Source organism: Watersipora subatra, chromosome 3, assembly GCF_963576615.1.
Source record: "Watersipora subatra chromosome 3, tzWatSuba1.1, whole genome shotgun sequence".
Lineage (NCBI taxonomy): Eukaryota > Metazoa > Bryozoa > Gymnolaemata > Cheilostomatida > Watersiporidae > Watersipora > Watersipora subatra.
Genome location: NC_088710.1, coordinates 66,310,560 through 66,336,293, shown reverse-complemented (window position 1 = coordinate 66,336,293; position 25,734 = coordinate 66,310,560). Strand labels below are relative to the sequence as shown.

Genomic DNA, 25,734 nt, shown 5'->3' with positions numbered 1-25,734 from the left:
ATAACTTCTTCAAGTGATTTATTTTTTGAAAAGTTTTATATAAAAAATTTTAAAGGCAAAAATTACAATTATAATACTAAACTATCCATTATCTAGTTTCAGAAAAAAGTACATGTACATCATAGCTACTGTAGTTGTTGATTATGGTTGGAATTGCAGTAGCTGCAGCATGAGACCTTCACACGATTTAGTTGAATAGGGTGCCTTTCGTGTCTTGGTCATTCAGTAAATGAGTGGGTTCCCTACCAATGACGATCTTCGAGCTCACAGACAAGCAGTTTGTAAATGATGACATTTATCATGGCCTATATAAAACTTTAGTGCAGATGATCGGCTAAAAATGAGACCATATACCTATTTACAGCTTATAGACTATTTTCCCATATACCATTACTAGCTGTGCTACCCGGCATTGACCGAGTATTAAAAATCAGCTTATAAACAATGAGAGGTAGTGAGAGTTGCCTGCCACTTGCTATTAGCCTGGCACTTTGCTAATGGATAATTTGAGTAAGGTTACTAATAAGAGCTTAGGCTTCACATGATGTTACGCCATCACGTTGCGTCGTGACCGAAAGCAGTAGCCTATTTGCGCCCATATAGCGACATATATTGCCTAGCAAATGCTATCAAGCTCGTGTGGTTTAGTTAGTAAGGTGTTGGACTGGCAAATGACAAACTACGAGATCGAATCTTCTGCTTTACAAATTCTTTATTCCAAGATTTATTACACTGCATGAATTACATAAAATCCTGCCGTAATTCAGTAGCAGCAACCTTTGGTGGTGTAAATTTGTTCATGTGACTTCGTTCGTGCTGCAGGCTAAACGAAAAGGCTAATAGTCAGCACTAATTGGCAGCGAAAAGCGCAGTCAAGCAACGACTCGTAAATTGAATGCAGCTTGTAGGGATAAGATTGCCTAATCTAATAAGCCCTTTCCCTTGTCTTTTGTTTCTAAGGGTCTTAGCTATGCGAGTGAGCCAAGCTTAATAGCTGCCGGGAGCTGAAAAAGAACAAAGATAATAATGAAATAAACACTTTGGATGTTTTGTCACTGTTCATGAAGATATGTACAGGTGATGCGAAGGTCTCGCTATTTGCTGTCAGTAAACAAATGCGAACAGTTTTAAGCATCTGCAAAAGTAATTTCATACCCTAATAACACATACAAGTCCTCATCTTTCTAGACAGCTGTTGGACCAACATGGACTCCTTAGCTGCCAACACAGTAAATTCAACTTTGCACAAAGATCTATACGCTTGAATTAACGAAACTAGTATGACATTACCTGTTACATTTTTGCTAACATTTCTTCTTTAGGTTTTTATTTTAGCTTTTCATAGCCTGAGAATTTTTCAGAGATTGCCTACAAAGGTATAAAAATAATTTAATTTTTATCAAGTCCTATTTTTGACATTTTTATAAAATATAGTCATTTTTTGTTCAACTAACTACTAAGGTCTCTACCAGATGATAAAGGGAAGTCTGTTAATATTATTATCAGTACGGCCAGCCATGTGGTAGCTGTGTAACCCACTACGGCAGAAAGAGCTTGTTGCGCGCTGTTGAGGAACAGAGCTTCAAAGACTCCTGCAGCAATGAGCAGGCAGTAGGATATTTGAGAATCTCAGCATATCCTATGGTTTCATAGAGTTAGCCCATTGCTTTAAGCGATATACCTATAAAGCTACCACACTACAAGCCATGCTATGTACCATAGAATTATCCAACTGTACTGAGTGATGCTTCCATAGAATTATCCAACTGTACCAGGTGATGTTCTCATAAAATTATTCTACTGTACTAAGTAATGTTTCCAAAAAATTATTTCACGTTACTGAGCGATGTGTTCCTTGTAGCCTGCAGAAGATAAATTTGGTAGCTAAGTGCACCTGCTTCTCGGTGCTTCCACTATAATTCACTCAAGAACCCAAAAAAGTAAATAAAGATGCTTTGACCTAATTTACTTATTTCATCACCATATTTGTTATTCATCTACTGCGCTAACAAACAAGCAGAACAACTAATATGATTATGTTTAATAAAAATTGTTTCCAGATGCTGCGGCTATTGTGATAGTGTGACATGAGAATGCATAACTGCTGTTCAGCAGCTTTCCTTTCTGGCTACCCGTTATCTCCTTGTCATGTTGTAATTTCCACTAATGCTAATTTAATGGCTGTTCCGCACTCCTCCCTCAATGTCCCCAACCAGATTTAAGGCTATGACAAGAGAGGCGTTGAAATATTTTGAACAGCTGATAGCATTATCTTATCTGTCGAAACAGTGTAGAGAGGTTCTGAGATTACTTTGGCCCAGTCTATCGGTCATCATGGGGTCTCGGTGAGAGTAGCTGTCATAGAGGAGGTCCTGACAAACAGAGGGGAGTTGGGAGTGGAGTGTATGTATTATCACTGTCATATAGGAGGTCCAGGGCAAACAGGTGAGTTGGGAGTACAGTCTATGAATTGTCATTGCCAAATATGCCATTATTACAAGGAATGTGTAAGGCCCGGCTACTAAACAGGAAATTTTCCAAGGTACAAGCCAGTATTAAATTTTAAGCAAATAAAGTTACGCATCTCAAGTTATTCTTGCTATAATTGTTAGGCATTTTGGTTTCGATAGCCTTTCGTTTATTTTCTGTCGCAATAACACAGTGTCGATATTTTTACTTTTTTTCAGCTACAAGCAATTCAGTTTTTTGGTCTTTATTACAAAAAAGTTACTAGGTTGTTGACATGACTGCCTTTTAACATAAACATAACTAATTCACTTTTATACCGTTCGATAAATGTTTCTCCTTGCGCGGCAAATTCAGAGGCCTTCGCTAGTTTAGCTCGGCCCGAGGGTAGGTCATGTAGCAATGGTAATAGGAGGTCCCCGGGTGGTCTGTAGTGAGCTAAGCGGGTGGTCTGTAGTGAGCTAAGCGATAAATCTCTTCTCTTGTTGCGCCAACTCAATTATTTTCTCAAGCCTATTGACCAGTGTCATTGGTCAGTGTTATTGATACATGTTCGATCAGTTGCTGATCCAATATTGAATAGGCTATTGAATTCAATCCATTCAGTATCCGCTAATGGCTCATATAAACCTTACATAATTATCATTTCAACTAAAATAAATACAAGCTTGTAGAAGTTCACCATTCATATATATATATATACATATAGCTAGAGACAGCATTGCGCAGGTACATATGTGACTACCTACTTATGTGTATTTTACTACCTACTTCCATGTATGTGACTACCTGCTTACATGTATGTTACTACCTACTTACATGTATGTTACTACCTACTTACATGTATGCTACTACCTACTTGCATGTATGTTACTACCTACTTCCATGTATGTGACTACCTGCTTACATGTATGTTACTGATTACTTACATGTATGTTACTACCAACTTACATGTATGTTACTACCTACTTACATGTATGTTACTACCTACTTACATGTATGCTACTACCTACTTGCATGTATGTTACTACCTACTTCCATGTATGTGACTACCTGCTTACATGTATGTTACTGATTACTTACATGTATGTTACTACCTACTTACATGTATGTTACTACCTACTTACATGTATGTTACTACCTACTTACATGTATGTTACTGATTACTTACATGTATGTTACTACCTACTTACATGTATGTTACTACCTACTTACATGTATGCTACTACCTACTTGCATGTATGTTACTACCTACTTACATGTATGTTACTACCTACTTACATGTATGTTACTACCTACTTACATGTATGTTACTACCTACTTACATGTATGTTACTACCTACTTACATGTATGTTACTACCTACTTACATGTATGGTATTACCTACTTACATGTATGTTACTATTTACTTACATGTATGTTACTACCTACTTACATGTATATTACTATTTACTTACATGTATGTTACTACCTATTTACATGTATGTTACTACCTACTTACATGTATGTTACTACCTACTTACATGTATCTTACTACCTACTTACATGTATGTTACTACCTACTTACATGTATGGTATTACCTACTTACATGTATGTTACTATTTACTTACATGTATGTTACTACCTACTTACATGTATGGCACTACCTACTTACAAGTATGTTACTACCTAATTACATGTATGTTACTACCTAATTACATGTATGTTACTACCTACTTACATGTATGTTACTACATACTTACACATACGCTACTACCTACTTAAATGTGCATAGTTAGCCACTACTTACTGTTGTGTTGCTACCCTCTATTTACTGGAATGTTGTTGCTTACTTGTATGCTAATACTCAGACAGGGCATTTAGCAATATTATAACCCCAATATACAAATGTTACTACTAGATCATAATAATGTTACAAGTCATGTAGGTCCATCTAGTGCAACTGTAGATGAGTGATAAACTGATAAAAGGGGGGAAGCTGAACAAACTATCAGCCTATTATCTACTAGCCCAAGTTTCTAAACATGCTGCCAAAATATTGATAAACGTAGTCTTGGTTTAGTAGCACGCACAATCAGTTTCAAGTCATCTTGGACTTCACTCAAAAACAAGAAGAGACTGCAAATCATGACTAACCTAGTGACTACGGTGTTACAGAGTGGTATGTATTCAAGCGCAGGTCACTTCAAATGTTCTATAAATTTGAGTCTGTCTGGCTATGCAGACCAGGTATATCTATTTATATATATATATATATATATATCTCAGTGTTTGTCTTTTTGTTAAACCCTGTGTCCCGTTATAGTGATTAAATTCTAGCAATGAAAAATACGCGCGATACTGGATTTGATCTCCAGACCTCCAGATCTAGAAAATATTCTGTGCAAAAACATTTTTATTACCCGTGCAACGCCTGGCCTTCAGTTAGTTTTATATATAAACTTTTTGCCAACACTCATCTCCATCAGAAGTTTTAATGGTTGACTCAATAATAAATAATATTTCATTTGGTTAAAGATAACAGTAGTATGAATGATTTTTAGGGTACATATGTAAGTTGGCTGCAACATCCTGTTATATGTCAACTGTGAGAGTACATATAGGAATGAGAACATAAACAAACTTCATCAGATGAACTCCAACTAATGAATTTATGAGATGATGCAAGACTTTCAAAGAATACATGTTTTTTATCTCAAGGCTATATAAAGTGTAGTGTTAATAGTTTCTGCTTATCTGAAAATTGCAAAACATCTCTTCAAACGCAAAAAACAAAGAATTTTTCCTCATTCAAACAGTGTTCAGGCCCAACAGTGATTACAACCAACTCAACATATTTGAGGACAGAAAAACTTCCTTGCTAGTTGAAAAATAAACAACTTCAACAACAGCTGTAAGTGGGCTGACTATTGTACAGCAATCACAAGCTCTACACTCCATGACACTGAGTGACCTGCCAGGACTACAGACATTTTAGCTTACTAGTCAACTTAGACAGGTTCATCTTGTGACAGAAGTAAGTGGAAGGAAAATATTGTAAATAACTAAACTCATTAATATACTCATTAAATAAAAAGAATAAGTTATAAATAAAGTCTGGAATATGTTAGTTTATACAAAAAACATTTGTTAGAATTGTAACTATAATAGTAAAAATGTGTCATTTTATAATTTTATAATTTCCAATAGCAATTTAATAAATATTAAAAACTTGATGTAATGGACATAAAAACTAAAAAAACGGAATTGAACTAATCTTAAGAATTGACATATATTATTCAAAATAATTATGTGTTTTAAAAGCATTTTCAAATTTAAATAAATCACTCAAGTTTTACACGCAAAAATTATTTCTTTCCAAATACTTCATTTGGCAAAACTGAAGCAACCATTGTCTTGAATGTATGCTTGAAATTAGTGTCAATAAATGGCCGATTGACTGGTTAGGGGATATCATTTAAACTACACAGGACTTGCATCATAACTTAATATGTTTAAAGTGATTACTTCAAAGTTGAAAACCTGTTGACTCTCAACAAGAACCCAATACATCCTGATCCCTGAGTTGAACATAGCAGCGACATTGCAAATAGCTTGGAGTTATTTTTACATACAGCAGACAACTCCTACAAAATTAAATAGAGTTTAAGCTGTTCAGTTTTGAGAATCAAGTGTTAATATTAATGAAAAAGCTAGAAGGCTTGGGAAACTAAAACAGAGGATCCCAAAAAACCAAATTTACACATTTGCATATAATTAGAGACCAGTGACCTTATCAATCATCTATGACTGTAGTCATAAGAATTCTAATAATATGGTTCCTAACTTTTTTGGTCTAAAAATCTAACGACTCTAAATGTTCTAATGTGTCATATAGTAAGGAGTGAATATATTGCTGTTAAACAAAAACTAGAGCCTTAGGTCAGTAATTATGTTAATATCTTGTTTTTATGTTTACTGTGGTACACAAGGCTCCCTTCGTTTTTATTACTTATTTATTGGGAATACAGGCTAAGAGGTATATTATTAATATCTCAGTTACAAGTGTGCAAGTAAAGTTGCTACCCTTATATCCTCATTTTCTACAGTGTTTATAAATATGCAGATAGAAATTACAAAAGTGTGGTGCATTGGCCGAGGTGAAACAACTCTTCATACAAGTAGCAAAATAGGCACTAATATGTTGTATTAGTACTGCAATAAACGCTAATATGCTACATTAGTGGTACAATAAGCACTAACATGTTGTTTTAGTAGTGCAATGAGCTAATATTTTATACTAATGACACATTGAGCTCTGATGTGTTGCAGTAGTAGTGCAATAAGCACTAACATGTCATATTAGTGGTGCAGTAAACATTATGTTGCAGCGGTAGTGTGATAAGCACTAATATTTTGTATCAGTGGTGCAATACACACTGGCATGTTGTCAGTGATGCAATAAGTACTAATATGATGTTGTAGGGGTGCAATAAGTGCTAATATGTTGCAGCAGTTGTGCAATATGCACTAATGTGTTGCAGCAGTAGTGCAATAAGCACTAACATGTCATATTATTGGTGCAATAAACATCAATGTGTTGCAGTGGTAGTGTGCTAAGCACTAATATTTTGTATCAGTGGTGCAATACACACTAGCATGTTGTCAGTGATGCAATAAGTACTAATATGATGTTGTAGTGGTGCAATAAGTACTAATATGATGTTGTAGTGATGCAATAAGTACTAATATGATGTTGTAGTGGTGCAATAAGTACTAATATGTTACAGCCGTGGTGCAATAAGTACTAATATGTTACAGTAGTGGTGCAATAAGTACTAATATGTTACAGTAGTGGTGCAATACACACCAGCATTTTTTCAGTGATGCAAAAAGCATCATTAATAACTAATATTGCCATAGCCAAAACTTACTACTATATTGGTAGTGCCCTAAGCATTAACACATTGTATTATTGGTGCAATAAGCATTAATATGTTGTCTAAGTAGTACCCAAAGCACTAAAAAAACCTTTTAAACAGCTATGAAATCAAGATCAATCAGTTGGTTGGGTGTTATCTGATTGGCTATAATTACAAAGGCAGGGTGTAATTCGACTAGCCAATCATTGTTGACAAGAGCGGCAGGCATCATGTTATGGAACAATCTAAGAACAGCATTGGAAAGCCATGCTTATAAAAATGTTTTTTATAAATTACTCGATGTTACAAATTTATAAAATTTCTGGTCAGCAGCCTGAATTAAATAATATCCCATAAATATAAAGTATTTGCCAATCGTGTTAAATTGATTTTAAAAGTTAAATTGATCTAGGCTAGGCGCTTAAATTCAATTTAAGCGTCTAGATTTATAATGAATCATGTTTTATCACTATTCATCATCAAACTATCAGTGCCTACAGCGTTTAATACAATTATTACAAACAGTTCAGTAAAAGGTTTATCCTATTGACACATGACGAATGGCACATGAGACTAGTGTCATTTGTCAGGTGTCAATACTCACTAGACGGAGGGCAATATTATCAATAAAAAAAAGATAATATAACTTAATGTAACAGGAGGGTCTCGTCACAGCTGTGTGATCAAACACAATTATGTACAGAGATGGTTACGGTATTGTAGAACCAAATGCATAGTTCAGACTCTGTGTGTACGTCTCAACATAAAATGTTCAGAGTTAAGAAGCTTACCACGATGCCTTTAATGTCTCTGGTATGTTACTATCGGCAGCATTATATAAATAAGAATGCTAACAGCGTATCAAGTCAGCTTCATTGTTTCCATGCCTATTCATTATTTAGGATTAGCTTAGCGCTAGAAGTTTGATTACCTAAGTTCAACAAATTACTTTTGTTTTAATTTGAATGCTCTACCTCTGACAATAACACAATCGAGAAACTACAAGCTTTGTATTAGCTATTTGAAGAAACTGATTCCCACGGCCACACCATGTAAGAGTCGGCTGTGCTGTGAACACTTGTAGATTCTACTATCCAATTGAATGCTTGGCAACCTTTACTCTCCTTCCTCATGAAGCATCAACGGCGCAGTATGTTGGATCTCGTACGGCAGAGCCAGAACGAAGACGATCTGGAGACGATGGTGAGTCGGAACCACTGAGAAAGTCGTGTACACGACTTGGATATTTGTATTTATAGAATATTTTATTTGTCCTTCCACATATATGACAAACATCGTTATTTACTTTGTGACACCAACATACTACATTTCTGTTCATGAACTATCTGTTACTGCAACCTACAATTCACTATCCCGACTCCTTCACAATACTATTAGATTACTAACTTTTAAAACACATTTGTTCACCTCTCTCAATGATTCCTGATTTCTGTCTTTTCACTTTTTATCCCCATTCTTTTGGTATGTAACTGAAAACATCATTTTGTGTATGATTATTGATGCAAATATTAAGTTCATACATACATACTTACGTACACACGTACATACATACTTACGTGTGTACGTATGCATGTGCACATACATATGTACGTATGTATGTGCATATACATACATACGTATGTACGTATGTGCATATGTACATACGTACATGTACGATGTGCATTTTATATCGATGCTTAATCTATTAAGGGTATACCATTCCTACGTATAAACCGCCTCATTTTGATGCCGGCAGCAGCTTGTGAAACTGCTGCCGGCATTCTAGCTACTCCATTGTCAGCAGACCTGGAGGAACACAAAGGCAGCAAGTACTAAACAGATGTAATTAAGGTTTCACCTCCAACTCAAAGTTCTTTTGAGACAAAGAGAAAAAACAGGAGATTCACTTTGTCATGTTAGAATATCAACTAGCTAATAATGTTGCACTCGTCTGTCATCATTCAGTTTCGTAACACATCAATTACCTCTTACGCTGAGGAAACTCACTTCCTCTCCATAATATTTTCTTCTGTACTTATGGTTATTTTGCGGGTCTTTGTTTGGCACGATGTCCCAAACCATTAGCACTCAATCTCTCACTAATGGTCCAAATAAGCCCTTAACCTCTGTTCATTGCCTCAGGCTTTGCTTTGGTTTATTCTTCGCTTCACTGCTAATCCAGCAAGTTACATATTTACGGGAACAATAGCACCATCTTAATACAGCCAGGCAGGGTCTGCACCTGCCTGGCTGCAGGGAGTCGTACTCAGAGCTTTAGGCTTGATTTCTCAAGCTGGCTGATCTTAGGCAAACTATGAGAGCTTTAGACAGAAAAATTGAAGCAAACTTGCTGTACAAGCCTTCACTTACCTTCTGCTGTTTGGTTCTTATTCAGTGTACCGTTTTTGACAATTTCTTTTTAACGAGTTAGCCAGAAGACATCATTGCTGCTTTATCAAAAAAGTTTGTTTCAATTGCACAACACGGAAGTTGTGAACTGTCCTTGTTGACATAGCCCTTTTTTGGTCTAGATCAACAAAACCATAAAAAAACGATTCTATGATAGAATGACTCTATTTGAATATGGACATGTGCTGCCTTCCCAGTGTCTGTAAGGAGATGTGGCAATATAAATATCATAGATAAGTATGTTCGGCGCACAGAAATGAATGAGGAAAAGGCACTAGTGCTTTCATAAAAATACAGAACCCTAATCACAATTTAACAATATGACAAAGCAATTTATATTAATGTCAATACGGTATTCAGAAAAAGCCAGTCTACCAGCCACTGAAGCGCGACAACTCTAGCGTGACCCGCTCTGACATTTATCTGGCATAGCGTGTTCGATAGTTTCCAACTAGAAGAAATTGTAACAAACAAAGGAATCACCTTCTTTTGTTAACTCGGCGATATTAAACGGATCAAAATTCATGCAGGAGAGAACGATATAAAAAATTAATGAGATTTATAATATTTTAGTGATGTTAAACAGCAAAACGTAACTAATATTAACATTTTTGTAACAAATGCATATTTAGTGTATTTTGCTGAAATTAGTTCTGAATAACAAAATGGCTGGTCATCCAAGACTCAAGGCACAGTTTCTTTGTGCCTTTTCAACGTGTTCACCAAAACTTTTGAGATAAAATTGTTGATAATGTATGCATTCAGCTAACCATACCGCTCTGTTAAAAATCAAAAAGTCTGTATTAAACGTTAAAGCAAGCTATATAGCGGCTCACAGTTTATTAACTGTCAACTTTAGTACAATTATAAGTGAGTGGACAACACTACATGATCTAAATGTTGTGTCATTAAATTGCACTAACTAGCTTATTCAAACAATTAAAGATTAAAGTTAAAGATTAATTTAGCTGTTGCATTTGCAATTAATGATCACACCAATTGTCTCTCGCGCACTACCAATGTGGTGGTGAACTCTTTCTGTAGGAGGATCTACCAGCTAGTACAGCATGATTTATTTCGGAACAGTCGCGTTCGTAAAAGTCGGGTAGCGCTAGCCTGCACTTATTGCCTCGCACGACAACATACTGGAGTGCAAACATCCTGAAACAGTATCTTCTTGCCAAGCGTTCCAATTCATCGAGAGGTGGAATTATTACTTTTGAAGAAATAATTTGCCAAACACTAGAAAGCTTCTGGATTATCTTGTTTGTATTCTGAGGTAGTTCATAGCTACTCAGTTGGCTTCAAATGATGGGTAAACTGCAAGCTTCAACCATGTCTTCCTCTGATACAAAGGACGTGATACTATCTGGAACTGAAAAACGATGCTGCCGTGAGCCACCGGACATCAAGGTAGTCGACTCATCAAAACTAAAATATTCTTAAACCTGCTTTATTAGAAATTATTAGAGATTACAAAATATTTGCAGAGCATCATTTGTTCTGAAACTATGAAGACTGAAGATTATGAAGCTACAAATACCTCGAATGAAAAAATGTATTCCATTGGCAGCGATTTACATCTACAAAAATGCGGTTTAGCTCACAATAATGAAAGCGTTATCATGACTGCTGGTATTTTAATATAGGTAGATTTAGGAGATTCAGCTAATTTGAGTTGAGTTGTTTCTTTAGACTGGTTGCATAAAATAGTGTTCACAGTTATTCTTTTGCTTCCATTGACACGTTTGGTAGGTATATTACATTCAGGGTGGTACTTGCTGTGCCATTAATCTGTTGAAAGCGTGAGCTACCGTGTGGCCGCGTGATTGAATGAACTCTGACACTTGATACTCCCGGCTGGTGCATATCAGTGTCTTCAATGCAGGGACTGAATATCATTATGTACCGTGTGGGAGAAATGCAAGGTGTGCTGCTTCAGGTAACTTGGTCATAGCATTGCAGCAAACTCCGATTGCTTATAAAATAGTGAACTGCTAGTTGTGGAATGAGTTTGAGCTAGAAAATTGACAAGATCAAGATATATGTCCAAGTAGGTATGTTTTTATAATGATTGACTGATTGACGTCAAGACATATCGCTGGTGCTTCAGGGAAGATTATCTCTACAACCAACTACTTTCATGGGTTTATAAACCTACATTAGCAACGCAGCTGCCCTTCTGTTCAGACATTGTACATCAGAGGGTAAGTATGCTTGGAGACACCGATGACAACTTTAGCATAGCTAAGTGAAGCATGAATCTGCAGATCGGTTTTTAACGACGGAGAGAGGACACAATACTATAGCCAAGTTATGAGTAGCATATCTTGAATCATTGCAAAATGGCTAATAAATCCGTGAGATAAAAGGAATTCGCATGAAGTAAACAAACCCCAACATTCACCAATCACATTATGGAAATGTGTGTAGATCATAAATCTCCTGGTACGGTTGGCACTGCACGGGGTCGATAATTTAGCACGGTGATTCAGATGACAGAGTTGTTGGTAGTCTCCAGACAGTTGTGGTATCTCCAGTTGCTATGTGTATAAGCATGTTATAGTAACCATCTCCACAGCTGTCAGCTTTGGCACATAGTTGGCCCACCCACACAGTAGCAGACTGCTTCAACACAGGAAGAGATCTTTTTTCCATTATCAGGGCAGGTCTGGAGCTGGCCCTCCATGCATCTCACTCACCACAGAGTTGACTATAGTCTAAGGTCAAAGATCATTAGAAAACTTCCGGAGCTGTTTGTAATTTGCTTTCACTGATGTATTTGTGTCTGAAATCAGATGGCCACCTGTTAGCACTTCCTTGTTGGTGATAACAGCGTATGCTAGCACTTTTCTTCTTTAGATCATATGGGATAGGGAGGTTGTAAGTGTGCTCTGATTTACTCCAATATAGCTAGTGTCGTCCCTTCTTTCAGTTTTTGCATTTTAGTGGTAGGTTGCAATATCCAGCGCTATGAGTTTGATGCAAGTTTTAATGCTCTTAATTACCCATAAAACCTGCTAGAAATTATCATTGTAAGCACAAAGGTTATGTACATTGAGGTAGAGTGTCTGCTGTGTGGATAGATAGTGTACCATATTATGCTCCCAGCCCACAAACAGCCTCCTATCATCTAATACAATATTCATCAGGCTCAAAGGATTCTTTTGTCAGACTTGCTGATTCTAGTGTGTGTTTTAGAATTTTAGTTCATAGAATCCTTAATGTTGTTCTGTTTTGTCAGATTCCTATCTAATCGTCTGCGATAATAATGATCATACAGATTTGAAATCATAACTTATTTAGCAAAAACAAATCCATGGTTTGATTAGTAATTTTTAACAATGCCAACTAATATGCAAAACTAGAGTACACGTAGGTACCGTGGAAACTGAAACAGTTGAAGTGTTCTCTTGTGGGACTAAAGCTTTTTTTCGTACTGTTCATGAAGGATGGTTTTTATTCACTTCCATACACTGTTCCTATGTTGCGGTTAATTTATAAGTTTTGTGTCATTTGCAAGATGGAAACGGCGAAGTCCCACAAGTCATACAAATTTTGTCACTCACTAATTTTTATTTTGCGTTTTATGTTTGCGAAAGATAGAAACGGCACTTGCAAATGATGCGCAAGAAAATTCCGCGTAGGATCCACTTATTCCACTTTAGACATTTTCTATACTTATTCACATTTCGAAAGCGTTCTGCTTAGAATTCGGCGTAGAATTCTTTCTTTTTAACAAAGAGCCAGCGTTAATCCGCACCATGTGCATGTTGATTGAACCACTTACCGTAACCCAACAGGCGCACAACTCCAAACCCTCATCATCCGTACAGTGAAAACAGTAGTAGTATATCTGGACGCCTTGACATCTTAACACAGATAATCTGATTGAAGAAGCCCTCATAGATACAAATTCTAGTTCCCAATATTTTCGCAGTTACTAATACTTAGGACGAGATGAGCTGCTCTGAGCTCAATTCATCATAATATCTATAGCGCAACATTCACTACCACAACATGATTGGCATTCAGAGTTCTCGGCGTCTCCGTAGCACTATAACTCTTTTGCATACTATTTTTCATTTTTATATTTGCTTTGATGTTGAAACACTCTTTCGATTGGACTTCATACCATTAAATTATAATGGATATAGTCATGTATCACCGGCTGTCGTATGCCGCTTCTGGAAGTGGACTAATTAAAAACTGACACATGGGGTATTATGTGTAGAGGAAACATGTAATAACTGTATTATCGTTATCTTCCCATTTTGATAGACTTTCTATCCGATATGTTGGTTTACTATAGGTAGTGAGAATCAATACACACGGAGCTGAGACTGCAGCTTTTGAAAACGATCAGGCCATCAGCTCAAAATGTACAGACAATGACAAAAGACGATCCGTCCGATTGGAGAGAGGAAAGCTTACCAGCTCCTGGGGCTTCACACTTCAGGTGAGTTGCTGTAGTTGTGCATATATTAGAAAAAGTAACACGAACAGATGTGCCTCTATTGACTCTCTAATGCAAGCCACTGGGTTTGAATAAGTATGCCAATGAAAATTATATCTAGTAATTTTTGTCTAAGCAGACTATAATTGGCTTCATCCAGCAAGTTTGGATATTACTCATTGGGTGTTTCCACCCTGGCTCTTTCTAGAACAAAACTATGGGATACGGGAATGATGCATTCGTCTGGCACCTTTTTAGCTGATGTCCGTGTGACCATTTACTGAGTTACTGTGCTCATGCAAAACAGTTCAGAGAAAATAGATTTCCTGTTGTGCGCTTGTATAACAGAAATTAGTTGGTATTGTCATCAGAGACCCAATTACTCGCTCAGTCACGGCTCATCAGCGCTGAACTGAGGCCTTCGAGCACTGCTTTGGGATTCGTGTCGACTGACACTGATGTTCTGCAGAAGCCTCTCTCAGGCATACTTTATGATAATCGTGTTAACAAATTGCATCGACAATCGCATCACCCTGACCTCATGTAGCATTCATTTGTAAACAGTTGGTGAACAGAAGCTATACAAGAAACATGACAAGTTACCAGACAAGTTACCCAAATGCTAGCAAACTGCAGGCTCAATGCTCACCCCCAACTTCAATATTCTAAGGTTTAATGCAGCTGCGTGTAAGTGTGCATCTACATGTAGGTATGAGTGTAAGTGTACAATAGCGATGACACTGTAAGTATGCAATAGTGAGGACACTGTGTAAGTGTATAAGAGTGATGACACTAAGTGTACAATAGTGATGACAATGTGTAAGTACATGTTAAGCTTAAATGAGTTTAAACATTTTCTTGATTTTTTCACCCGTTTTCTATTATACGCCGAGTAGAAATGTCTGCTTTAGCGACTGGTCAGTCTATCAGTTAGTAGCTAGTCAGAAGTGATATTATGCATTGTCACCAATGTGTACCATTATGAATTAAGATTATAAGGATGAAGCAAACGTTTAGTGACATTCTTTATAACATATTATATTTATAACATATTGCATAACTTGACCCGTTTTGGCACAAATAGATAACAAAAAATGGAAATTAGGTTAGGAGATTATCATATCATGTCTGAGTTCCTCAGTACGATCAGTAAGAATAAGATTTTAATGTATAGTGTTAGCTATCACTCTCAACCCACAAGAGAAAGACAAGATTTATAAAAAGGGACCCAGTCTTGAGCGCAACACATTATTAATTGATTTTGTTAGGTTCAACTAGTACTCGTATAACTTCGAGCAGCTCCTTTGATTCTTTACCATGAATATCCATGATTTCGCAAGGATGATAACCCTCTCTTTTTACCTCCACCCATAAAAAACTGGTCAAGGTCATACAGTTGATTCAGGTTTTGCTTGACAATGACAATTTTTAAAAATACAGTAATATGTTGATGAGTAGAACTAGTTAAAGGGTTACATCTGGCCCTTTTTGGGGGCAAGGTGCATTTAGAGGCATGTGACGAGCTAAACCCGGTTCAGGCTGATTGGGTTCGTGTCTTGTTCTGAAAGAACATGAAAGACATGAAAGATACATGTGCGTCTGCCGTACAGTGCAAATTGAAATGTTTGTTAGGGTATAAATTTTCTGTCTCGACCAATGTTGATTGTGATGACATCTGGCAGTACTTTTCCAGTAAAATGGATGTCCAACATTCACACTGTATTGAAAACTTTTACAGACAGATTTTTTGAAGTTTAATTTTTCCAGATCTGCTGCACAGTTTAAATAAACATTGCAGTCAGTAGAGGAAGACATCAGGATAAATTAATGTTTGTTTGCATGCCTAAAATATACCAAAGAAGTCTCATAGCTGGTTGTGTTAAATATAAATAATACGATTTGTGTAGATGTTTATTTTGCTTTGAAAACCACATCCACTAGTAAGTACCGTAAGTACCGTACCTTTTTGTCGTAATCTTTGCCGTAATTGTGAGTTCTGGTTGCGAAAAAAATTATTTATATCAAAAACAAGTCATGATGATGACCTTCACCTACACAATGTTGCGCTAAACTCGCTGTTTAGAATAGCGCTGAGATAGTCAATAGAACAACGCTCATACACATAAGAGGAACAATGAGTTCGTAGAGATTATATCTTGATAATACTTGACAAGTCGCCCATTAGCCTCTGCTCATGACCGAAATTTGAACGATCTTTTATAAGGTCGATTTTAATGAAATGTGAAGCTGGGAGACTTGCCAGTTGGTCATAGCACTTCACAATATCAAATTTTTTCTAATCTGATCGACATCACATTTAGTATGTTGATGAAAGTCAAAGTACCAACATAGCAATTAAGGTCAGTGGCAGCAGTAGATGAGTTATCTTCATGTATTTGAGAATACTCGGTCATTATAGCGTTTTACGACATTACAGCTACTTTTGACTCAAGGGGGTCGATCTTTTCGGCTGTTCTCTCTACAGAATCGACATTCAAATTGTATCGATCTAGTTGTGTTGACTTTTCTGGGGCATTGAAGGCAACATAATCTTTACGAATTGTATGGATGAGAGAGAGAATAGGCAGAGCCGATAGACAAGCCCAACATGATTTCTCAAGAGAGATGAGGATTAGGTGGAGGAGTATATAATAACATACTTGTGATTGCATAACTTTAGCCTTGCTTTGTGTTGAAGAAACATTCAATAGAAAACCCAACACTCGGAGAGTTCAAGTATCACCTTCATATATTTCAGTGTTCGATGCAATAATAAGGAAGAAAAGATGACAAATATGAGCATGTTATTGAACTCCACAGTCTATTGTATTGAAGAATGTCTAACATTTGTGTGAGTCAAGTTGTTTATATATAGGTTACTTGAGGGTGTTTAATAGACGCACATGAAAATCATTTCAGCTAGTGCAGAAACGAGATTATTGGAAACGAGCAAAATACTTTGAAAACAAACAATATTTCAACAGATGATAGGAATGTTCTAGCTAGTGACATCGCTAGAATAGTTGATGGTAGATTGTAGCTAGCTATTGGAAAACACAGCTTCGCAACATTTCACACTGACCTGGTTGGTGTGCCAACGATAGCCAAGGAGCACCTCATAAATTCCTGTGAATCAGCCAAGGAAATGACAACATATATCTTAACTCTCCCCAAACAGGGAGATTCATTGATGCTGATTCTTTGAAAACTATTAGCGGCATTTTTGCGCCAAGAACTGTGGGAACAGACGGTTCATCCAGGCACTCGAAAAGCGCAGTCCCAAATTTTATTCTGCTCATCGAATTCATCTACCTGTCGGTTACCATTTTTCGTAGTCATATGAAATGTGTTAGAGAGGCACTGTCAAAATAGCAGAGACGGTATATAACATTATTACAACAATCTCACCGCAATACAGAAATCTGTTTTACAGTTGTGTAAAAATTGGTTCAAACCTAATTGGTTTTTTCTATGTAGAAACTGTTTTTAGTCATTGTCTCTAGCCAGAGACGCTGTGAATACTGGAGTTGTTGAATTAGAAGATAGCAATTATGCTGAGAGACAGCAGAGGTGTGTTTCGGGCTGGTTCATACTGTATATCGTTGTTAGTCACATAATACTTCGGTGATCGTCTGTAACAACTATGTTCACGCTATCACAAACCTAGCCCTGTTTACATCAGCGAATAGTCTGGTATAGTGTACTCATTATACAGTGCGGTCGTGGAAACGATGGAATACTAGTCCCGCAGCAACTGTTATAAAATAGAATATAGATCGAGCAATCAACGGCGAGTCATCACCAAAGTAGTGTTTACTGCAGTCTGTCCATGGATGCTCGGCAAACTACCGGGATAATTGCAATCTTTCTTGACATATCCATCGGTTTATGGTACATATAGTCGATAGATCGTACACATCGTCCAGAGGAGAACGCTGACATACGAAGAACCAGCCTTTAAATACGGTATAAGGACAGTCATGTCATTGGTTGGTTACTTCTAAAGCCATGTTACTATGTAGTCCCATGACATACAAAGCAACGCAGTTGTACACCTCTATGCTGCTATATGTTACAGTGATATAGCCTACTGTGTTAGTAATATGGCATGCTGCATTACATTGATAAGACATGCTGTGTTAGTCATATGATATTCTAGCTTGAAATCTTATTGTTTGTCATATGGGATGATATTTATAGTCAGTCATATGAAATATGTTGCAGTCATACGGCATATACAACAGTACTAAAAGATGTATCGAGAACTATACCTATGTTGACTATGTGGAACTGAAGAGCCCTGCATACCTGGCTGGAATGAAACGTGGTTAGTATATATATGTACTTTAGGATTATTTCTATGCAAAACAATACTTGTTCCTAATACGGAAAACTTGAGTTTCAATATTATCTATGTAATGAAACCTACAAGGAAATCCCAGTCAATATAAAATATACCGCACCACAAGTTATCTGGATAATGTTGATGAGAATAAAGTAGTCACACCACTCAAAACTAAACTTTCAGTTGTCAACATTTCCTTGTAGGCAAACAAATAGGCAATAGCCAGGTAAATAAATCTACCACAAACTGCAACCAATGCCTTCAATAATGTTTTTATTACTAGTGATCTTGTGAATTCGCTAGTACAATGGTCAATCACAGTGCATTCATCTGTTTATATCTATCAATGGAATTGATTATACTGGTGTCACTTGAAATAGTCGCTCGAAATAGTCGCTCAAAGGATTCGCTTGAAATAGTCGCTTGAAATAGTCGCTTGAAATAGTCGCTCGAAATAGTCGACGGTAAAATGAAACATTGGCATGAAGAGCGAAAAGAGTAGACAATTACCTATGGACACGATTGCTCAAAAAATGGGTCTACCTAGAACACTGCTAGCTGCTGAGCTTTTTCTGATGGCCGTCTCTAACATGAGTAACTCCATGAGTCATTTGGCCTTGGCAGAAATATAAAATGGTCGGTATTTAAACAGATTTTTGAAGAATGACTCTCATGAGTCAAACGGATGGCTACAAGTATTGACTTCGTGTATTCTCTTCCTATTTAATGACAGCTTATTGCTTTTCAATTCAGTGTCACAATTTTGTTTGGCTCAGAATAAAAGCCTGTATTTATATTCAACGAACGAACATGAGAAGTCGCATAGAAACAGGCTTCAAAAGGTGAACAAGAATGTAATTTTACATAAATGTTTAAAATTATAATGTGTAGACGTGGCAATTGGTTCTGAGAAGAAATACAATTATCCGTAAAATGCTTTGATGCATGCTGTTTGTTCATAGCAGACTTCAAGCTTTGGTATATAAAAATATAACCTTGACCTTCCATATTATCTATCTTTGACTTATCTGTATTGTTAGTAACCTTTCTGCTTTTTTTCTATGCAGCCTTGACACCTTGAAACCGGATACTAACCTTTGACCTCAGTATGCATGTCATCTTTCATTCTCCAGTGCCACCCTTGTTTTGTACCTCAAGAGTGTAGGGAAACTATATTTCCCCAAAAGGGTAAAACTGCTATCAAGTTTCCCCACATCAAATTGTTCTCCTATATAGAGTAAAAATAAAGTACTATGCCATCTGCACGTGAAATATTTTTAGGGAATTGGTTATGTAGCCTTAGTTTTCTGTTTGGGTATATGTCTCTTGCCCATGCAACTGATCTCCATGAACTTGTAGATACACCATGACAGACTGATGCGATCACCACAGTATTCTCACGTTAGTTTTTTGCTGACCTTCTCCTCTGTTAATGTTAGCTCTAATGCAACATAGCCTATCTCGGCTTCATTGTCTCTGAATGATGCGCACATCTTGCGTAAAATGTTTCATGCGATAGACCTTGGCACACTTCATGATAATCTGTAATCAGAGATTATAGCTGATTGTAACAAAGATCTGGCAATCCATGCTCATTTGGTTGCTGCCGGAGACCCGAACCAGACTCTAGTGCTGCGCTATTGAACTTAGAGTAGTTTGTATACTATAATGGCGTTAAAACTTCTCGCTTGGAGAACACTTAGCATTGGTAAGCTGGTGTGCAATCATTTCATAAATTCCGCAGTCTAATACCATTTGTTCATTGATGTGTAAATCCGTGATCAGTGTTAATACTAATTTGATCATTATCGCAGGAGACATCATATTCGCGGTGGATGGTCAGTCAACAGACAATTTGTCCCATGAAGAACTCGTAGAGAAGATCAAAGTCTGCAAGAGCACAATGAGGTGAGTCGGTCATTCGACTGGATGGTAGATCTGGCGTTTCATTTGTCAAGTCATAAAAATTCCGAAATCATCTTTCGTAACTTAATTTTTACCCAAAATTCCATACTACTTGTACATACATAACGTAAGGAGATGCAAATGTCAAACAGCTTAATCATCCTCATTAATTTTCACGAGGATCGGAATGTTGCATACTAACATATTCCTCCGGTGATGTTGAGTGAAATGTACAAGAATATGTAAATGGACGGTGCATAAGGCCACGTCAACAGCTGCTCCGGAATAACAAGCATTTACTGCGACTACCTAGCACCCTCGGATTTGCCAATTATCACATTTCTTGTCAAAAAAATTATAAAAAAATTTCTGTGTGACTCAAGTCACTAATATTTAAAACATACACCACAAGGAGTGAATTAGAGCTTTTCATATTGGAAATATTCAGTGTTGCGGGAAGATGTGCCTTAGTTTAACATTGTAATACCACAGCGTCATTATATTTACAATTTTTTTTCTGTTATGGATTTTAGTCTTTTGATTGCGATTACGAACCAAACTGGCATCTGATTATCGACAAAATTGTCATATGAAATAGAGCATCACCTTTTCTCTCAGATGGGACCAAAAACTTTTGATCGGATAATTTTTCAGACCCTGGATACTGGCTCACTCTGGCAGCATTCCATAAACCTCTTCTCATCTCATGGCATGCTCAGTCATTGATCAAATTTGGCTCACCCTTCCCCACAAGTCCCTAGTAGTCATACAGAAGCCCTAGTAGTCATACAGAAGTTGTGGTGTTTATTGTTGTTAGCACTGAGGACAGGAAAGTGTTAGTTTCATCAGCTGCCAACTTGTCTGGCCTCAAAACTGCTGGTCTCACAGTAAACTGTTTTTACAGTGAACTGAAGCTTGGTATTTGTCTCTTGTATACCTCTGTTGTGGTAGCTCGTCTCATTACTCCCCTATTACGTGTTTTAGGATGGTTCTAGTGAATTCTAAGATCTGTCAGAAAGTGGAACTTCATCAGAGACGTCAAAAGCTACAGGTTGGTTACTTTGTTATTGATTTCACAATTGAACTAATAATTAGGTTGCCAGTAGTTGACAGGAAGGCAAGCGACACTCTATCCCTCGCTCAACTAATATATTATGCAGGAAGTAGCGCGTCAGTTGTAACTTGGTTATCTCATTTGCGCCGGAGGACATCATTAATCTAGGATTCTAGGTGATAGCATTGCTCCACCCATGTGAGCCATCTCTGGCTGCTGCCCAGGGCTCTCACCTAAGGCTGCTTATCTATAGCTGAGGTAATTGCTGGAGAGTGTCCAATCAACACCTTCTGTCGTTATAACCGCTGCCATGCAGTTGCAACACGCGACTGCCCATTGGCAGCCAACCATTATTCTTTTAAATTTCGGCTGTGCAATGGCAACTAAGGTGTTTGCAGTTTTGGTGAATTTAGATTCTGATACCTTTCTTTTGGCCTTCAGTCATCTTGCTGCCTGGCAACGAGTTTAAATATAGCCCATGGTAATGCCAGTTGTTATATGAGCTTAGTAACCTGGCAGGCATGTGAGCCGACAGAGATGTTGGGTGTAAAACATGTGCAATTATTTCAAAATGCAGAGTGGTGGTTGATTGTACAAGTGGTAGTGCGCCAGCTGAAACGATAAACGTCCAGAGTTCTAAACCTGTATGATGCAATCTTTTTTCAAAATCGAGCCGTGGCTTCGTACTAGTGAACTGACAATCATGGCTCTTATTATAGCAAAAGTGAGCAAAAACATCGACTTATGGAGTACATATTTTTCATGCATCTTGTAGCGTTATTTAAAACATCCATAACACAGATTGTTCGTTATTTGAGAAAGCAAATGAAATGCGACCATCTATCGCAAATATTCACCGATGTGTACCTGTTTTTCAATCTCTTATAAGCGTCTAAAATAACATTTCCATACCTTTTCATGATCATCAGCTTGTACTGTGCCGAGATGCAATGAGCCAAAAAACGTTTTTGATAAAGCGGGATTCGAGTCACAGAATGAGCACAATAGACATGAGATTAGGTAGATGTCAGTCTGTCACGGTAAGTTACAGCTGAGCAATGCTGAATAAAAACAAATGACAGTTAAACCTCTTGCAATCGTCTAAACATACAAAGTGTCTAACATACTCTAATTGCGGATTGAGCAAATGTTGGACTCCTCGCTTTAAGTACCTTTCAACATTCAAACTTTTTCTAAACATTGCAGTTTCATAATTGAAAGTAAAACAAAGTAAAAGAGTACAAAGATTAAATTAAAGTATATATCACTTATTTTTTTTATCTACGAATCATCACCCCTTCACTTCTGTTAATGCTTCTCTAAGATTCATTATTGGTATGTTTCTTTAGATTCTTTGCGTGTTAGTTTCTATGTTGTACGTTTTCAGACTGTAGAACAAATTAAATGAATTACAGCAAATACTTATGGAGATCTTTTTTTTCAACATACAACAATTTTGACATACAAATTAGGTGTTACAATAAGTTACTGTTGTGTATAGAGGTTTGTCTGTATTTGTATTAAAGATCACTAAATATTTTCACTCATTACTCAGCTCTGATTGGTTAATCAGCTCTATGAGTAATCAACGACTTGATTGTTGGTGTTTCAGCGCTACATAAAAAGGTTTGGAAAATCTCATCAGGACTGCTTCGGGTCTAATATGGTAGTTCGGTGAAGACAAATTGCCGACCTGGTCATGCCAAATTTGACAGATATTTAAATGTCCACCGCATACCATAGGATTCATTCTAATGCATATTTATTCATTGTGAAATAGATATCGCAAGTGAGTCATTAATTCTTTTAAGTTAATGCACCCAAAAATTAGAGACCAAAAAACCTATAGCATTATTTATCAGATTTTAGGACACTGTTTTAAACTGATAATAATTGACTGATAACAACATGAAACTCAAACTGTAAAATATTTACAACACAAACACACCTTGATAGATTTGACGAAGTAGAAATTGTCTAACAATGTGAAAAGCAAAATCATATTTTTGCTGCTTTAAATGTCTGGTTGTTTCAACTAAAATGCTCGCTGCACAACTAGATGGAAGTTTTTAGTGACTAGAGTTTGCAATGAGTAGCCACATGCAGTGGTTAAAGACCAATTGTGATAAAATAAAGTGGAAAATTGCATTTGCTAACAAGCTATATATTTAAAAAATGAAAAACTGTCACAATCTCGAACATACCGTATCATTTCTAAATTTCCTGAACTGTGTTTGAGTAGTTCCTTCTTTAGTGAGTAAATAACACGCCTAAACAGGTAGCAAGAAAGTTACATGACTGTTTTATTCACTAAAATTAACTGTTCAATCAAATGCGAGCTTCGTTTCCATCTGGTCAAACCAGATTGAGTCTGACTGAATGCTTTGGTCGCTTTAGCAGATCCCACTCATCGAAGAGTTCATGATGGCTGCTGTTGGCTCTCCCGATGCACTATAAAGCTGTCATATGTATTGAAGTTCATATGCAAAGATTCTATAGCCCCTACCAGGTATGATGACTTCCCTCTGTGTTGCAGGCGCTACTAAGACAGAAACAATCAGAACTGCTTGGACTTGAGAAGAGAGAAGCAGCTATATTTATAAGAGCTAAAGCCAGGGCTCGAGAGAGAGAAATGGAGGAGGCGAGGGAAGCACCGTTGCCCGAGAACCATTACTGCAGCACTCTGTTAGTCACCGAGAACAATAACACAGTACAGATGAAGCTGCCTCCAGAGGAAGTCCAAAAGCAGAGAGACGTCCGACCAAAGCTTAGCCCAGTCAATCCTTCCACAGACTCCAAAATCCCGGCTAAGTGTCAAATTAGACATGAAAAAGCATCTCCTGTGTCAAGTGGCAAGTCACATAGAAAGCACAACCCGCATTCTCTCAAAGCTAGCAAGGCGAAACTAACACAAGGGTCTCCAACTCTTTCTAAGATTTCCAAGCAGAGTACAAAAACTTTCTTAAATCCTAGTTCGACTGCGAATGGAACTAAACTGACTAAAGGCATGTCCAAACTAGCCTTAACGGACGAGCCTACCGCTTATGAGAGGATATTATTTGCTCAGAGTAGGCAGCCTACCCCACCGGACAGTTTGGCATTACGACCCCTCGCGGACTCACCGATGTTTAGATCGGTAAGACATTCCAAGTCGCCACCCGCAGTTGATCCTCTCTATAGGTCGATGAGGCTAAATAAAAGCTCTGATAGCCAATCACAGCAAGAAGAGATACAACTAGGTTGATATTTCTAGAATATCTTTGATGGTGAATAATATACAATGTCTGCCCTGTGATGTGTAAAGTCTGAAGTAAAAAGTCGCTTTCAAGTCTTAGCTCCAAGCAATAGAAACATTCGGTTTTAGATTGTCTTCAATCATCTCAGCTTTCAGATATTACATACTAAATTATTTGGCTGCTACAGCCGTTAATGTGTACGCTTCCTTGCACTTTACTGTTTCCAGTCGGAAGAATTTGTGCTTTCTTTAATGGCTATCAAATAATATTTTTCTAGTATTAATGTATTAAATTTATTTATTTTTATGAATCTAGAAAAACTTTGTTTTGCCTGATCCTAGTTGCTGCATACTCAGCTGCCATTCTGATGACCTAAAATCTCAACTCAGTTAATATTCTATTCCCATGAGTGGTGAGATCGATTAATAGACCTTCAGGAGTTGTCATAACCTACATGAAAGTTGTTGCAGTTCATTTGTGAACAAGGCAATTGTGTAAGAGAAGTCGCGAGCATGTATATCAGCAAACAAGCCTGTAACAAATATTACAGTTGCTTTTTGCGAGTGATTTTGTAGTCCAGCGATCCAGAATAGCGACTGCATAACCTAACATTGATCTTGCCTCTCAACCACAAAGGCATCCCATACGAAGGTGAGATCCGATGGGTAAAACGATACTGCAAGGTGGTACATGTGGATTATGCTCTTCGGTCATAAAAAGATAAGAAGATATAAAAATCAAACTGTACACATTATTAATCAGGTAATAAGGTAGATCCGTGCCACAATCTGCCATGAGAATTAGCTTGTTTGCTTCTGATCAGAAGGCTAATCGTATTAGCACTTGGCAAGACAACATTATAAATCAGTGGAGGGCTTCAATAAGGTTAAATGTTGTACCTGAATGAATGAATTAATGAGCAACCAGTACCAGATGTAATAACCGGATACATGGTATAAAC

At 37.1% G+C, this 25,734-nt stretch overlaps 1 protein-coding gene across 1 annotated transcript; it reads left to right on the top strand.

Annotated features, from left to right (window-relative positions):
• Positions 1 to 1,205: 1,205 nt before the first annotated feature.
• On the top strand, positions 1,206 to 25,077 carry LOC137390897 (uncharacterized). The gene is made up of 8 exons (XM_068077213.1): positions 1,206 to 1,229; positions 2,322 to 2,445; positions 8,453 to 8,575; positions 14,094 to 14,236; positions 18,458 to 18,560; positions 20,393 to 20,486; positions 21,468 to 21,534; positions 24,074 to 25,077. The coding sequence occupies exons 1-8, from the start codon at positions 1,206 to 1,208 to the stop codon at positions 24,779 to 24,781; spliced, it is 1,386 nt and encodes a 461-aa protein (XP_067933314.1). The 3' UTR covers positions 24,782 to 25,077.
• The last annotated feature ends 657 nt before the right edge of the window (positions 25,078 to 25,734 follow it).

Excerpts from the sequence above, each read along its gene's own strand:
- LOC137390897 (XM_068077213.1), top strand. The coding sequence starts at position 1,206 with ATGGACTCCTTAGCTGCCAACACA. Across the intron at positions 2,446-8,452 it reads AGGAGGTCCAGGGCAAACAG|ATTCTACTATCCAATTGAAT; the intron begins GTGAGTTGGGAG and ends GAACACTTGTAG. Across the intron at positions 8,576-14,093 it reads CGATCTGGAGACGATGGTGA|TGAGAATCAATACACACGGA; the intron begins GTCGGAACCACT and ends TACTATAGGTAG.